Raw genomic sequence first — 17,640 nt, forward strand, 5'->3', positions numbered from 1 at the left:
TTCACAAAAGTCTGTTAAGGTAAGTGCAGGAATTTCATGCTATGTTAGTTTATACGTAAACATGTATGTATAGCTTTATTTATATAGTGCCAGCCATGTACATGGCGCTTTACAGCAGTGATACATGTCACATAATAGGATTAAGCACTTCTTACATAAAACTAGACGTTAAGAAAACGAGTCCCTACCCTGAAGAGCTTCCAATCTAAGGCTGCGGGCATGGTGCCTCAGGCCGTGCTGAGCCGTGCTCCTGCTCATGCTCGCCTGCTCAAGTTGGTGCTTTTTTGCGTCCTGGCAGACGAGGCAGTGAGCGCGCTTGCGGGGCGTAGGCTGACCGGAGGCGGGGCTAGTCCCTCGTTCCCATTGGATGTTTGCGGTCACGTGACCGGCCCTCCGCTCCGGAAAGCATGAAATCTTAATTTAATATGTCGGCTGCGATTTCAGCACGCCCTCGCACGAGCCCGCTGAAGCCACACACATACAAGATGCAGGAGGTAAGTGTGCTGGCTCAGCACGCCTCAGCACGCTATTTGTTTACTATGCCCGCGGCCTAAGTGGTAAGTTAGGAGAACTTACAGAGACAGTAGGGGGTGTTCTGGTAAGTGCGTCTGCAAGGTGTCATGGTAAATGCGTATGAGATGTATAGTATCAGCAACAGAGCTACCCAAATGCTTCATTAGAGGTGCGTTTTAAAATGGACCTTAAAGCTGGATGGTGCGTTACCCAGACCCTGCAATAAGGCTTTTGCAAGGTCTGGACGGGTGTAAACATAATTGCGCATGATTTACCTAACAGCGTTTTTTTAACTTTACCTAAATGCTTATTTCAGGGTCTGCATGGAAGTAAGGTTCAGACATGTTTTGGGAAGCTAATGCAATGTGCTACAATAGCGTGATGTTAAGCCTATGCTAATGAGCCATCCTACGCCCATTGTTTTTGCATAGAGTTTAACTTTGTGGGTATGTGTTAACTTTAGGGAAAATAACGTAGGCTACTGTTTTAGGCAACAACAGTGCTTTGTGAATCTGGCCCTTAGTTATTTCCACCAATGCGTAGTTTTCTGTTACAGAAATCTCAAAGTATAGCTAAAAAACCCAGGAGACCTAAATGGTATTGTATGTATACTGTTTTGATTATTTTTGATTTCCTCTGGCTAATCTCTTTTGTGTGATGTTGGCAAGTACTGTACTTGTACAGTCAGAGTCCCACCTCCCCATATCTTGATTGGTTCGCTGTTGAGGGCTGGGTGGAATAAGCGTAAAGAACACATTTCTGTGTTGTCAATCGAGTAACATGCCGGCTATGTGGGAATGTACCTTAAATCGAAACAGAAGCCTTCTTAGCCCTTAGGAAAATAATTCTTTTTAGACCAGTATTTCCACAAAGCTGAGGCTTCTCACTTAAGGATTTTGCTGTATTAGAATGGACAGTTTGATGTGTATGTCCAGTGTTGGAGACTCTTTTATAGAAACTAGTTAAAATCCCACACACAGCCAACTTCAACTCCGATTTGATTAATATGTTTTGAGTATTTAATGCCTTTTTTTTCTTCAAACTTTCAAAAATACATCTTGGTTTTGATGTTGCCGTGCTTGTCAACGATGTAACCTGAAGTTTAGTGGTTTTACTACCTTTTCCTTTATCTCGTCATTGTCTCCTGTAGAAATTTGACTCTCACACATGGAATGGGTATCTATAAATCGGACTACTGGTAAACAAGACTCTTTCACCTCTGTTCAGAGTCCCCCACCCCCTTGAAAAACAAAGGACTGTTTTCAATCTATGAAAAATGCCTGCATATTAAAAGGAAGACTCAGACTTGGTTTTCAGCTAGTACAATTATCACAGCTAGTTCACACTGGCCCCAAGTGGGACTGCACCTTTATTGATTCCATCTGCTCTAGACTCCCTAAGGCTACGGCCCCAGTGGTCACCGCTGCCAGAGTGCTGGGGGCGTGGCTATGACGTCACATGGCTGGTTCGCCCTCATTGGCTGAACCTCCGCAGTGACGTGGCCAATGCTTGGCTGCCGCGCCAAAAGACAAATCTTGTCTCTTTGGCCAAGGCGGTCGCGCATCTCGGCTTGTACGCCCACACATGCCGACTGGAGCCTGCCCCATAGAGGGCTGTTACTTGTGTGCGGTGTGCACGCTGTAGCATGCGCCGCAGCGGCCACTGGGGACCTGGCCTAGCATTAAGGTCTTGGACAGAGTAGGAGGTGGTTGTGAATTAACCTCTTAACGATTGGAGGAGACTGGAAGTTTTCTATAACTGTGCACGTTTACAATCCCCTGCCACCTCCCTAAAAAAAAACTTTAGTGTTTTTGTTTTGCTTAATCTTCAATTTGTACACCCCTTTTTTCTGAAATTTGCTAAAGTTTGCTGTTTTTTATTTTGTCCCAAAAGCTTACCCGGTTTATCCCTCTAATGTGAAAGTTTGTGTCGAGGTTTGGCTCGGACTTTCGGGCTAACTTCAAAGTTTGAATTTCAGATCCACGAACCTCAGTGATCTGCTCAAAAAGGGAGCTATTACATTTTTCACACTAGGGCCTGTAATATAGTGTTCTACCTCGCGCGCGCGTGTCAATAATTGCCTGCGAGGCTGACGTTGGTATAGTTGAGATGCACGCCATAAGCGGCAGATCAGAGGAAATACAAGAAATTTGTATTTTTGCGCTGTTTCCACGCTGTGAGCCACGCTGTGACGTCAGAGCCACGCCTTGCCCTACAGACACTAAACGTGCGCACCAGCGCTTACTATATTACAAGCCTTACATGTGCAATTCAGGAGCAGCAATACAACATTTCCCTTCTCCCCTCCCCCTGTAAATATAAAGCATGTGACAGTGTACATTCTTACCTAAACTGACAATCTTTTGGTGCTCCTGTTCTAAATATGTCAAAATACTGATTGTGTGACTAACATAATGGGCGTCTTTCAGTTTCACTGAATCCTTCAGTCAGTGTAACTCAGCAGTTATAATGTATTCTAATATGACGAAGCCTTGTACATAGTAGGGGTGCGCATGGCGTCGCGCCTGCTGCAGAGTCGATCCGTGGCCACAGGGATCTGGAGGAGGAGACTGGGAGGCGTCCAAGAGCAGCTGTGATTCACAGTTCCGAGCACGCGTATTTTAAGTGACATTTTTGTGTTTTGTCAGTGAAATTGTCTTTGGATGTTTATGCTTTTTATTGCATGAAAAACTTTTGAGTATAATTAAAGTTTCAGTGACAAAACACAAAAGTTTCACTTTGAACGCGCGTGCTCAGCACACACATTGGTTTTTTTTTATCATTACTGTTACTATATTATATTATATTAATCTATATACAATTCATGTGTTGTATGTTTATACACTGCATCTTTTGCACTTCATTTTTTATTATAAATGGTAGATTTTTTTTTTTTTTGCTATTTGTACTTCTATATTTGTTCTCCCTGGGAATTCCTGTAATAACTGTTCCGTTTGTTTGTAGGGAGAGGTTGATGCAAACTTAACTCTGGTACCCTTCTCCGCATGAAATGGAATATGAAGGAAAGTGTTAAATCATTTTCCTGTGCAGCCTATGTTTGTATTTTTTGAAAAACAGATGGTTGAGCTGTTTTTGGAAAACAGTCAGCAATTGCTTTCAGCTGCTTGTCTTTACATTCATTGCTTTTAATATCAACATTGGCCAAAGGCTTAGCCTCTAACTTAATATTTTTTTCTCCTCATATATAAATGACCCACATTATGTACAACATCTCATTACCACCATGCTTTAATCTGGAATAACAAGAGTAATGTAACTATTTTGTATTACATTTAGCAGTTTACTCATTGTGGTAGCAATTGAAGATTGACACATACATATTTTTTTTTACACTTGACACAAAACATGTGTGTGTCTGTGTCCCCCCTGCGCATGCGCCGGCGGTGTTTGGTGCTCCTGCGCATGTGCCGGCGGTGTTGGGCGCCTCTGCGCATGTGTGGATGTTTTGTGAATTTTGTGCATGTGCAGAGTGTCCAGGCTGCTAATGCGCATGCTCGTGAGATTTGGGTGTATGTTGTTTTTGGGTGTGCGCAAGCATATGAATTGTTGGGTACATCAGCGCATGCGCAGAACAACATGGGCATATGTGCACATGCGCTATGTTCGGGGCATGTTTGTGGTTTTGGTGGCCATTTTAACTCGCACGCAGATGGTGCTGTCTTTTTTTATTGAGCATGCGCAGATGCCGTTGTTTTGCCCTGCACATGCACACCGAGTGACCGGTTAGGCGCATATGTTTGAAAGGTAGGGTACATCTGAACTTGCCTATATGTGCGCATGCGCGATTGGGGTGTAATTCTTGAGAACCCCTTAGCCATGTGTGCGCATGCGCGATCAGACCAAAAGATGTCTGAGCATGCGTACGCGACAATATGCGCATGTGCAGTATTGAAGCCAGGCATTTGCAGTACACAGCAAAGGCCGCAATTTTGTTTCCAATGAAGGCGATTTTGTCCTATGAAATTGTAGTAGGTACAGCAAAGAAGTTTCACTTGAAAAAAATTGACCAGGGTATTGATGCTGTCAATACGATTTTACAATAATCTGTCAATATGAATTAACAATACGATCCTTAAAGCAATATATTACAGGTCCATGCAGCAATTGGCTGTTTTAATAGGCATATGCTAGCAAATCGCCAAAGAATCACAAACGTGAGCTTTTGACCATGGTGAGAGGCTTCAAAGGAGCGATTAGTTTGATATGAAACATCAGAATCGCACGATTACAACCAGAAGTCGTCCTGCACCATCACCCAGCTGACATTTATAGGAAAGTCTGAAGGGTAAACCTTGCCTAAAATAAAAATTTGAGGCCGAAACCCACAAACTTGCACTCTCGATCATTTTTAATAAGCGTAAACAAAAAGGTTCTGAAATAGTTAAAAATACAGGAGAAAGCGAGTCAAATAGAAGTGTTATAAAGTGCTGGAGAAGATGAATATATCTATCACCAGTATATCACGGGGACTTTACACATATCAGTGCTATGCAGTATATATTAAGGCATGGGGGCGCAAGATTTTCCTGAGGGGCGCGGCGGTTACAGAGATGCGGCGCACTTTCCCCCCCCCGCACCCCCCCAGGGCTTTTAAATTAAATGTCGAGGGATTGCGTGAGGCATCTGCAACTTCCCTTACCTTCGGCAACGTGGCGTCAAATGACGCTGCAGGGTCACGTGACCCCGCGGCGGCATTTGACTCTGAATACAAGGTAAGGGGGGGGGGGAGGGGGGAGAGAGCAGACAGGGGGCGCAGACTGAAAAGTTTGCGCACCCTTGTGTTAAGGTTTGCAAACCTTAGGCAGTGTTTCTCAACTTTATTAAAATGATCCAATTTCTGGGGTACCCCATCATTTCATCAACTGTCGCATCTATTTAAGTTTGAAAATACATATTTCATGACAATCTAATTTTTCAATTACATTTACAAATGGTAATTATGTTCAAACTAATTTTAAGTATACATTTCGTAAATGTCATTGTAAAATTCAGGTTTTTATCCACTTGCTGGAATTGAGACAGCAAAACATTGCACCATTTGTGTTGATGCACTAAAATAACGTTGTAATTATTATTTCCTCCCCTCCCCCACAGAGCACCCTTTTTTTTTTTTAAACTTTCTTTTTATTGGTTTTTCAAGAATATAACATACAATTATCACTTGGGTACCATACGGCGTACTGTGGGACATACAACATCACTACAAACATGGGAAAGGGTAGACAATAGAGAATTGGGGTAGGAGGAGGGGAGGGAAGGAAGGGGGGGGGGGGGTAGGGTAGAGGAGGTATCTCCATTGTTGTTATTCTCCGGTCCTAGACCGCTGCTCCAGGGTCACACCCATCTGTGTCCACGTGGCACCAGGCATTGAGGCAGGGGGGCGCTCATCCGCCCTGGGTATCCTTGCGACACGGTGCTAGTGTCTTCCCTATGTGTTTTCAACCTCAGTTCCTGTCCGCCATCAAAGGAGAACCCACTTGATTTTATTAAAGCCAGACGGAGGCATTGCTCACCCCCGGGATATCTGTCTGTGCCAGCCAGGGCAACCAGACTTTTTGGAAATTTGGGCCAGTGTCATTGACCAAACTTGTCAACTTTTCCATCTGGCAAACAAACCAAATTCTGTTCCGAATTTTATCTATTGATGGAATTGCATTCTGCTTCCACAGTGCTGCGGTCTCGCACCTCATCGCCGTAGCAAAGTGTGCAATTAATTTGTTCCCTGATCTAGACACTTCGTTTGTGGGCTTACCTAGCAGAAACACCCACGGGTCTAGCTGAATTGTGAGGCCCAAAAAGATCCTCTGTAGCCAATCTCTGATTTGAGTCCAGACAGGTATGAGTCGTGGACATGACCACAGCATGTGCACCAGATCTCCCTGTTCCCCGCACTGCCTGGGACAGAGCGGGGAAGCTCCCGCTACGAATTTTGCCAATCTAACTGGGGTGAGATACCACCTCATTAATACTTTATATGAGTTCTCCTTCAATGTCGTACAAATCGAGCTACTGGCCGTAGCCTTAAAGATCGCTGTCCAGTCTTCGTCTTCTAGCGGCCCTGTCAAGTCTGTCTCCCATTGTGTCATAAACTTGGTTTTGTGGGAGCTGTCGATGTCAGACCTAACCACTTCCCTGTATAGAGCAGAGATGAGTCCCCGTGTGTCGGTGCCCCGACCACAGAGCTTCTCAAAATTAGTTAGCGGTGGTCTGTTTAGGTGTTTGGTATAAAATGCCCGGACCTGGAGGTATCTAAGGAATTCTGTGTTGGGGAGGTCAGTTTCTGACTGTAATAGCTCGAATGGTTTGATAGTGTCTCACCCCTCCAGGTCTTTCAGCCTTCTAAGCCCCAGGTTTTGCCAACGTGTGAAGATCTTACCATCTAGCCCTGGAGCAAAATCTGGATTTCCATATAGGGGAGCCATTAGAGTGTGTTTTGAGGTTAATGAGTGATTATTTTTAGCTGCTTCCCAGACCGACAAGGAGTTAAGCACCGAGGCCAGCGGATCCTTTAAGTCTTTTAATCTAGATTTAGGGTACCAAATTCGATCCTTGAGCTCCAGCGGGGTGCACACCTCCTTCTCCAGTGCCACCCATCACCTCAGCTCCGGGTCGCCATGCCACTGCGTAATTTGACATAATTGTGCCGCCTTATAATATGCCATCAAGCTCGGCACCGCCAGACCCCCAGTTTCCCTAAGTCTTTGCATAATTGTCATTTTTACCCGCGGTGTTTTGTTTTTCCAAATGAATTTCGTTACTACATTCTGCAATTCCTTAATCTCCGATCGCACCACGGGTATCGGAAGAGTTTGGAACAGATACAATAACCGGGGGAGAAGGTTCATCTTCACACAATAGATTCTGCCAATCCAGGATATTCCGTAAGCAGACCAATCCTTAAGTTCCTTTGTGAGGGCTCTCAGTAGCCTTAGATAGTTCGCTTGATAGAGAGTGGAGCTCTGTTTGGTAAGATATACCCCTAGGTACTTTATAGCTTTAAGCTGCCATTTAAACTGAAAATTAATTTCTATTAATTTCTCTGTTTCTTTTGGGATATTTAGACTTAGCGCCTCCGATTTAGACTGATTGATCTTAAAACCGGAGATTCTGTTGAATTTTTCTAGGAGAGCAAACAGATTGGGTAGCGAGGTAAGCGGCTTTGTCAATGACAGGATGATGTCGTCCGCGTATAGAGCAACCTTATGCTCCTGTGAGTGGATTTGGACTCCCGATATGTCAGGGTTACTACGTATGTGTGCCGCTAGCGGTTCCACGCATAAGGCGAACAACAAGGGCGAAAGTGGGCAGCCCTGTCTCTGGTCCCGCTTTTGATTTTAAACAGCTCCGACGGGAAGCCCTGGTGAACCACCCTAGCGGTCGGGGTTGTGTATAATGCTTTTATTGCCCCCAGAATTTTGACCCCAAACCCGAATGCCCCAAGCGTGGACTCCATATATGGCCAGTCGATCCTGTCAAAGGCCTTTTCCGCGTCTAAGCTTAGTACTAGGCCTCGGATCCCGTTGGCATTAATGAAATTAATAATATCTACTATCCTTCTAGTATTGTCGGCCGCTTGTCTGTCTCTAATAAAGCCAACCTGGTCCGGGTGGATAAGCCTCGGCAGGATCGCACTCAATCTATTGGCCAGTAATTTGGAGTAAATTTTAACATCCGAATTGATTAAGGATATCGGCCTATAACTTTGGCAATTTGTAGGATCTTTGTCCTTCTTATGGATTATGGATATCGACGCCTGGAGCATCTGGTCTGTGAAGGGTTCCCCCGCCAAGACTCCGTTAAACAAAAATGCATGTTCTAACAATAAAAGGAAGGGTACACAGTTTTAGTGTTAGGACCTGCATTTTTGGTTTACCTTGACGTTTGGTATGCAGGCTTACGACGCTTTGGCCAAAGGGTTTAACTAAAAACCAAGTAATTACTATTTTTATTTAAGTATTTATACTTTATACCATATATGTGTTGCCAATTTGATGTAGCATTGGGCACCCCTGTCTTTTGTTGTATACATTTGCCACGCTCAGTAGCACTCATTTTGGCATAAATATATATTCATGATGTGGTGTGTGTAGGAGTTTGAGCTAGCTGGGAATGTGTGTGTGTGTGAAATGGCTACTCTGTCCAGACTGAGCGGTGCCAGGTAGAGGGGACGGGCCTCATTATGCTAAGGTGCAAAATTGGCACATGCCCAGAGCAGACTGAGAAGCCCCTCTGCCAGGTTTGCAAAGTAGTGGCAATTCTGTGATGGGGTTAAGGAATTATTCCCACAGAGTAGATTGGCTGCATGGGTTAAGTATAGGCCTGTTTAGTGCATACAGCTGTTTCACCTCTGCTGTTGTCAATTGGCTAGTTCAGAGATGAGGTATGTTCTTAGACCACCTGTACTACTCTCACGGACTAGTAACAAGACTTTTTGATTTGTCATTGAAAAAGCGTATGGGAAATGGTTTTCATTTGAAACGGAATGGTAAATGTTTGTTTGATGGAATGAGTGGGATTCTTGGCGCTGGCTGTCAGCCGTGCGATCTGTCGAGTACAGATCCTCGCGACTGGGAGGCGTGGGCGATTATGCCATGGAGCTGGTTCTCTCTCATTGGGCAAACCGCTCATGTGACACGGCCATCTCGAGACAAAAACAAAAAACTCTCTCACAAAAAAAACCAGCCGTGCCGACGCTCGCGTGTGCACCGTGGACATTCCCATAGGCCGCCAATGTGTTTGAACGCGCTGCATGTACGGCCTTAGTCATTAACCTGCACCTCAGCCTCTTGAATGCTGTGTGTAGGGCCTGTATATTTTTGAGGAATCAGATATTGATATATCTGGATAAGACAGAGCCTTTCCACACTACCATGGGACAGTTAATCAGGATGGCGCTTATGATTGCACCAGCTGCACTCTACACACTCTGACAAATCGGCCACCCTTGCAAGAGCAGGCCATGTTTGTGTTTTTAGCAGCTCATTATTCAAGAGGATCAGGGACAGGAGGCAGGAATGAACTAGCAACCTTTGCCATGTAAATGGCACTAGTTGCATTAGAGGTGTCTGCTGTTTCTGCACTAGTGCACACCATGCCATAGTGATGTAGCATTTCCCATAGTGATGGGCCATGACTTCTGCTGTTACTGCCGCTGCCACCACCCCTACTACAAAAGCCTCCTGGCTTAAAGCCCGAGAGGAAGAAAGCAGTGTAGGTGGCGGTGATGACCCGTGTTGTATGTTTCTATGTGGAATTTACCACCACTGATGCCGCCCTTTGTGAGCCTATTACTTCATTGCCCTCGTCTCTTTGCTTTTCCTTCCTTTTCCATCTCTGTCTGGACACAATTCGCTTCCCCTTTGCAATTTGCCGCTGTGTCTTCCCCATGGATCAAAAAGGCCTTAATTCTGTCTGAAGCGAGGGTCTAAAAGTGTACTCTGAAGGTATTCATCGCTCTGTTTCATACAGACAGTGGAATATTGATCACACAATGAACACTGTACCCTTTCTCCACAGGAAGCTACTATAGCGAAAGAAGATTAAAAAACAAACCTTTCTACTGAAACGTTTGAATCGGGAGAAGCATCCGTTATGAAGACTACTATGAAAAGAACAATAAAAGGTAACACCAACACTTTATTTTTTTTTTTTTTTTGCACCTTTTTGAATAGTGGGAAAAAAAGCTGTGTCGATGTCTTGGACGTTGCTAATTGCTTGCAGAGGGCAGGCACTTAGGTATATCTTTATATAGCACCATCCAGGTACATAGTACGTCACAGCAGTAATAGACGTGACATAATATAACACATGGGAATAAGCGCTTCAGACATAACAGTAAAAATAGGAAAGGAGGTCCCTTCCCCGAAGAGCTTACCATCTACGTGGTAATTGGACAACTTGCAGAGACAGTAGGAGGGTGTTACGTACAGTAAGGGAGTCTGTAAGGGGTCAAGGTGAGTGCATCCGACATGTATAGTATCAGCCAGCAGAGCTACCCATATGCTTTGTTAACGAGGTGTGTTTTAAGGTGGGTCCTAAAGGCGGAGCGAGAGGGTGCCAGTCTGATATTGAGGGCAAGGACATTCCAGAGGTGTGGGGCAGTCAGTGAGGCAGGTTAAGTGGTTTCATTCTCCACATATGCTTTGTCAGGTATGAAGAAATAGCTGAGTGCAAATGTCACTGCTTTTTGAAGCAGTTGAACTCTGTTCATATCCCAGTGTCGGCTTTCCTTGTGGCCTTGGGAAATCAGCAGATTCGTCCACCGTGTGTAGATTGAAATGAATCACTTATAGCTCCAAGATCCGCCTGAGGAATATGTTTAGACTCTTAAAGTTCCATAAAATGTTGCTGGTGCAATATATAGAGTACTGTGGTCTGGGTATATTCACCAGTTACACAAGCAGGTATCGTATAGTATCCGGTATCATCACAGCAATAAACTTGATTGAGATAAGGACTAACAGAATTAACGGGGTATTACAGGACGACTGGTAGGGGTATATGCACAACAGAGGAGAGATGAATTACCTCTAGATCCCCTGAACCACATGGAAGTCCTACCTCCGTCTCCGTTCAGTCCCGGTTCGTTGGGATGCAGCTTCGGAGAAAACGCTGTGTAGCGTGAAACACGTGGGAGGAGGTTTTTTCCCCCTGTTCTGTCCCTAGTATTTTTTTTTGTTTTGTAATATGTAACCCAATATTTCTTTTTTTATTTTTTATTTTTGTATAACCCGCTAATCGGTTTAGTGCCATTTTTTCTGGGCTGTTCAACCAATCTACAGTTTTTTTTTATTGAAATCTGTTTATGAATGATTGGCTGGTCTACACAAAATGGCTGCAGGTTCAGGCTTGCTCTTGAAGCCAATAGAAAGTTGCAACGTCATCTGCCGGTGACATTGCAACTTTTTATTCGCAACCCACCAAAAACACAAAACACAAACTACAAATCTCAAATCGGAAAGACCTCGGAGGACGGTTAAAAAAATAAAATAAAATTCCGCTGCTTTCAATGGTCAGCAGCACTGAGAAAAAGGACAAGAATGCAGAGAAGCTGGTACAGTATAGATATTTTAATAATTATAGTGTGTGTGTGTGTGTGTGTGTGTGTATACGTACACGCATATGCTCGCACTCCTAAGTAACAGTTACACTGAGGTGCACAAGAAAATACGTATAACAAAACAGAAATCCAGCACACTCGACTGATTAAAAAAAAAAAAAAAAAGTTGATGTTTTATTTTCAGGTGAGATCGACGTTTCGGTCATCTATCTATCTATCTATCTCTATCTCTATCTCTATCTCTATCTCTATCTCTATCTCCCCCATATTCCAGGACATGAAATGTAAAAATTCGTCTGCAGTAGCCCCCAAAAATAAATATTCTAGTGCATTAAAAATGATTAGCATTATTATTGTTGCTGTGATATACAACTTGTACAGTACCATAGCAGCCTGGAATACATTAGAGGTGTCAGAGTTTCTGATTCTTTTGGCACCCAAGGGTTTAAGTGAAAACTGAAGAAAACAACTTTCCCCCATTTCCCCTGCTTTGTCTTCACGCTTTCACTTCTTTCTTTCTCCTTCTTTCTGCCTTCTCTCTTCGGGTCTGTCTTCCTTTCTTTCTTTCTTTCTTTCTTTCTTTCTTACTTCCTTCTCTCTTCAGGTTCTTTCTTTCTTTCTTCTCTCTTCGGTTCTTTCTTTCTTTCTGCTTTCTTTCTTTCTTTCTTTCTTTCTTTCTTTCTTTCTGCCTTCTCTCTTCGGTTCTTTCCTTCTTTCTTCTCTCTTCGGTGCTTTTCACTTTTACACCTGCTTTCCTTAGCCGGGCTAAATGTGCAGCATTATGGGATATGATTTCCATGTAGCTTCTTCCCTCTCGTCCTCTCATCCACATTCCTATTTAAAAAAACCTGCTTGCATTTCTAGTAGGAAGTGAGCATGACACCCCTTTTCGCTGGCAACCAGATATATTGGGCCTTGTAGTGGTAGTTGGAAAGATGACCTACTAAAACGACGACTCAAGTGTCTGAAGCATAGAAACAGAAAATGACAGCGGATATGAACCACTTGGCCCGAGATAACCGCACTGGGGCCGACTCCTTTCTTCTTGCCTTGTCTTGCATAAATCTGCAAATAGTGTTCAATCAACTGTGATTTTGGGACAAACCAAAAAATGCACAATATGCAAAGTCTGTCATTTACAGAAACATATGGAGACATATTAATCAGTTCAGAGGTTGGGAGATCAAACGTCTTACTGTACTAATCGATAAAGACGGCATGTTGGATACACCCCTGAGATATATTCTGCCCTAGGCCGCTCTGCTGCTCTGTCTTTTTTAAAACTGGTTTCTTGGTAATGACTTTTAAACATGAGAACAGAAGGGATTTCTGCCATTGAAATATCACAGTTCCTACATACGAAGACTGCCCTTATCTAAGGACTGTGATATTTCAATGGCAGAAATCCCTTCTGTTCTCATGTTTAAAAGTCATTACCAAGAAACCAGTTTTAAAAAAGACAGAGCAGCAGAGCGGCCTAGGGCAGAATATATCTCAGGGGTGTATCCAACATGCCGTCTTTATCGATTAGTACAGTAAGATGTTTGATCTCCCAACCTCTGAACTGATTAATATGTCTCCATATGTTTCTGTAAATGACAGACTTTGCATATTGTGCATTTTTGGGTTTGTCCTACGATAACAGTTGATTTAAACGCTATTTGCAGATTTATGCAAGACAAGGCAAGAAGAAAGGAAGTCGCCCCAGTGTGGTGTTATCTGGTTAATAGAGGGACTGCTGTCATTAAACATGTCACTTGTGAAGTGTTAATGAACCTTTACTGTTGGAGGGGAGCGGGGAGGGGAAATAAATATATATTTGCACATGTTTATATCCTTACCCTGCATATTATTTTAGTTGTTATTAATATTATTACAAACCATATTAACAATTACATGGGGGGGGGGGGGGAATTATGGCAAGATTTCAACAAAGCAACAATCTGGACAAACTTTTATAGACACAAAGTATAACAGTAAAGAATCACAATGTACAGTGTCTTAACTATATACAATGTTTTTTTTTTATATATATATATATACAGTGCTTCAATCTATATAACTGCTTGATTTTGCAGTGGAATATGTACTCGGTATGAATTGGTTTGTTAAAATAATAAAAGGTCCCATTTGACGTTATATAAATTGCTAGCAGGGAAGCCACAAGCAATTTAACTGAAATCTGTAAGGACTCCAAGTTAAATTGTTTATATAATCAAATACTGTCATGTATTCCAGCTTTTAGCAACTTATTTTCCCCACCAGTAATTCTTTATATTATCTGATTATTCTGTTCACTAAAGCTTCTATGAAACTGGAACAACAAAAATTACGACCACAGTTTACGCTAAAAATTGAATTCTCAATTACATAAAGTGTTCAGAAATGTAAGTGAAATTCAGTTACCTGCTATTTAAAATCAACTGCAAAACCTGCTACTGCAAGATACATCGTTATGTAAAGCATAATTTTTAACGGACCAATGTGTTTTGTTACATCAGGTAATTCCACTGCTTGATAATGCAGGGTGGTCAATGCAGCAGATTGAATGTTTAAATGGACTTATTCCAGTGTCCTGTTAAAGGGGTCTCGTCTCTGTAACTGATGCCTTTTTTTGTTTTTGCCCAAATGTGACACACACCAATATTTAGAATAATTTTTTTTTAGAGTTGGACTTGAGAGGGGTTTGGTTTCCTCTGGCTTTGCCCTTTTTGTTTGTATGTATATCTTTATTTATATAGCTCCATTAATGTACATAGCGCTTCACAGCAGTAATACACGTGACAATTTATTTAAATAACAAATAATACAAATAACACCTGATGGGAAGAAGTGCTTCAGACTTAAAAGCGACATTTAGGAAAAGGAGTCCCTGTCTGAAGAGCTTACAATCTAAATGTACCTGTATGTCCAGCAAGTGCTTGTACAGCCTAAGGGCCCCCGACACTCCCCCACATCTCACCTCTCCATATCTTTATTGGCTCTCTGATGAGGAGAGGGTGGAAGATGATGGATAAAGAAAACATTTGATTGACAAACACTTCCCCATTCAGAGGCACCTAAGAAATTCAACGGACCGACTTTACAGGGATTGCCTTAAAAGGTGCAATCCCACATAGAGGCCATATTTATTAAGCAGTCTTCTGCCGCAAGACACCATTCGGCGCTGGAAAACAACTTCCAGCCCATGTATGTCAATTGGGTGGAAGAAATCTTCCAGCGTCAGGAGGTGTCTTATGCAATAGCAGAGCTTAATAACTATGGGCCAAAATGTGACACATCACCCCTTCATTGTCAGGGGGCCTGCAAAGCATGTCAAACATGGATTAATTCAGTGTTGTATGTCTTTATTTTACAAGTAATGCTTTTCAGGTGCATCTTCTAGTTAACTATGGCAGGGATTTGGTGTTGCAATGTTCAAGTTGTTCATTCTAAGAGCTGTATTTTCTGTATGCAATGTAGATTCAAAAGAGGCTAACAAAGGAAAAAATGGGCTAAGTCATCAGCCAAACAACTCTCCTTCAAGTAATGGTAAGTGTGTTCTGGAAACATGGCAGCTTTTACGTGTGCAAAATAATCCAGTGCGAGTTCCAAGGTGGTACTCATTTTTGAAAAACTATGTTGTTTCTATAAATATTTTAGTGGGAAATGTATCAAAGATAAGAAAAGCAGCATGGCCCAAGTGCTCCCCTCCCCCCACCTCTTTTGTGTCATATGGTAGGAAGCTTGTTTGCCAAGTTTCTTACATCTAACACACATTGTTTAATGCCGCAATCACCATAAAACATCAATGTTTTCTTTCTGAAGCCTTTTTGTTGTTGTCTGCAGCAAAGCTGCCATTTTTACATTCTGCAGTTGCATTCAGGAGAGATCAGTTGCTGAAAATGTTTGCTCCCAGGGAAGTTAAAATGGCAGCTATTTTTTTTTTTTAAATTAAATAAATGACTGGTTTAACCAACCTATGAACAAGTGCGACAGTCCATCTTCAGTGCTTCATAGAAAATATATAGTCACAAATATAATCCTATCAGTCCCGAATCAACATGTATAGATCATACCGTCAAATCATGGCGTTTTCTTATTTAGTGGCTGTGAGCATCATGAAATCGTGTCCATATTGATGGTAATTCAGCAGTTGATGGGAATCTGCTCCAGAAATGAAACGCCTATTGAGTAGACGAAAAACTGATTGCCAGCCGGTGCCAATTTCTCAGTGCCCCCAAGTGTCACTTGACTGACTCTTAGATCATCGGCGTTGAGGAACTATCACAAATATACCATAATAAATATATTCTGATCAGTTCCACCAGTATTAAAGAAATGCAGCGTTGAAAGTACTCACAAAATGTAGATCTGTAGAAAAAGGGATATGTTACAGTGCACTGCAAAAAAAAAAAGAGAGGGGATGGGGACCAGACTGCGGGATGCGGTATAAAACCTAAGAACTGGCAAAAAATAAATAAAAATGAAGCAAATACAAGTGGGGAAAAAATAAACCTGAGCAATATAGGCACAGGTATTCACCTGGTAACTCCTCCTATTGACCCTTAATTGTAGCTTTTATACATTGACTCTAAGAATCGAAAAAATACCACATTTTGGCAAAAATGCCCTTGAAACACTTTCCCCCCCACTCATAATATTAAAAACTTTAGGGATACTGTAAAATGTTTGCTCTCCTTTGCTACATTGATGAAAGCGATTATGTTCTGCTGTGGGATACTGGAGCTACCTCATCAGCTATTTTATTCTTTCCCTTGGTGTCCAAATTAAGTTTCACCCTCCGACTGATTTGACTGATATGTTAAATTAATAAATCAGGATATGGGTGATTTGCAAGCTGTGCAATATGGCAGGCATGCGCTTATACGGCTCCATGTTGCAATGAATTAGAAGCAAAAGGTGTCCGCTGTGTGCTCATTTGCATGTAATTTCCCAGAATCCCTGTCTGCAGTGGAAGCACTGTATGCTAAGAGATGACTGTGAAAAGTAGGGTTGCAGACGCGAATGTGCTCACAAGTGATGTTTTTAATAACTTCTCCAGAAGACTAAAAATTGTATATTCTTTGAATTTAAAGGGTAAATGGGTTGTGAGGCTCCTCACACATTAGCACCACTCTGCAAGTATGGCCACAAGTACTTTTCTGGTAACGGGTTATTTCCTTACCAAGCTTCTTCAGTATTGCAGAGACCAACAATAAATACAGTTTATCAGCACAACATCGGAGCAATCGAAGCCGGCGAATATTTTTTTTTTCAAATATAGAATTGAAGCAGGGGGGATCTCTGGCGTTGAACCCAGTTAATTTTAGTTATGGGGACCCCTACTTCTGGAGATACCTCCAAAATAAGTGCCGGCAGCTGCTCCGGCTGAGCAAGCAGGGCTTTCAACTTTGAAGCTCCCGTGTCACATGGGCCAATGGGGATCTGCACCAATGGCTTCCTATTGGTCCGCAGGACGTGAAATCTCTGAACAGCAGACATATTGTGAACCCTGGTAGCCGAGGAGAGCTGATTCGCAGGTAAGTATTTCCAGAAGCAGCGGGTCCCCGGAGCTGAAATTAGCTGGGTACCTGCTTCAACCCTATCATCGCCTCTTTAAACCCGTTAAAAAACAAACAAAAAAAAAACACTTCTGTTCATACAAGTTGGCTGATTAGACAATGCAAATTGAGCCAACAAAAAACTGACATTTATAACGCTTCACCTTTCTACACATTTACGGAAAATCTGTGCACCCATTTGCTTTTAGTTGTCTTCTTTGTAAAACATGAGGTTTTTTTTTTTTGAGCCACCTGTTTTTAGAAATACAATCTGTATTGTAGCTTAACCTACTGAAGTTGAATTTAGAGTGCTACCTGTGAATATGATCCCATAACCTTGCAATCTGATAGGCTTACAAAGACAGACCTAACTGATCACACAGAAGGCAGGTCATTCAATATTCTCCAAAGCGGACAATCGCTGAAACTCCTGTTGACTTGAATGGAGGTTTTTGGCTGTCGGCCACATTGGGGTCTATTGGAATAACCCCGTAGTGTAAATGG

General features: G+C 42.5%; 1 protein-coding gene across 6 annotated transcripts in view; it reads left to right on the plus strand.

Moving 5' to 3' along the window:
* Positions 1 to 17,640, plus strand: part of SCML2 (Scm polycomb group protein like 2) — a 136,640-nt gene that overhangs the window by 35,001 nt on the left and 83,999 nt on the right. For 5 of the 6 annotated variants that reach the window (XM_075589787.1, XM_075589791.1, XM_075589788.1 and 2 more), the window contains 2 exons: positions 10,051 to 10,156; positions 15,056 to 15,124. In XM_075589787.1, the coding sequence (XP_075445902.1) occupies positions 10,126 to 10,156; positions 15,056 to 15,124 (100 nt within the window). In that variant the 5' untranslated portion in view covers positions 10,051 to 10,125. Of the gene's footprint in view, positions 1 to 10,050; positions 10,157 to 15,055; positions 15,125 to 17,640 lie in introns of those variants that run through there. The other variant, XM_075589792.1, reaches the window with a different exon arrangement.

This window comes from Ascaphus truei, chromosome 3, assembly GCF_040206685.1.
Source record: "Ascaphus truei isolate aAscTru1 chromosome 3, aAscTru1.hap1, whole genome shotgun sequence".
Lineage (NCBI taxonomy): Eukaryota > Metazoa > Chordata > Amphibia > Anura > Ascaphidae > Ascaphus > Ascaphus truei.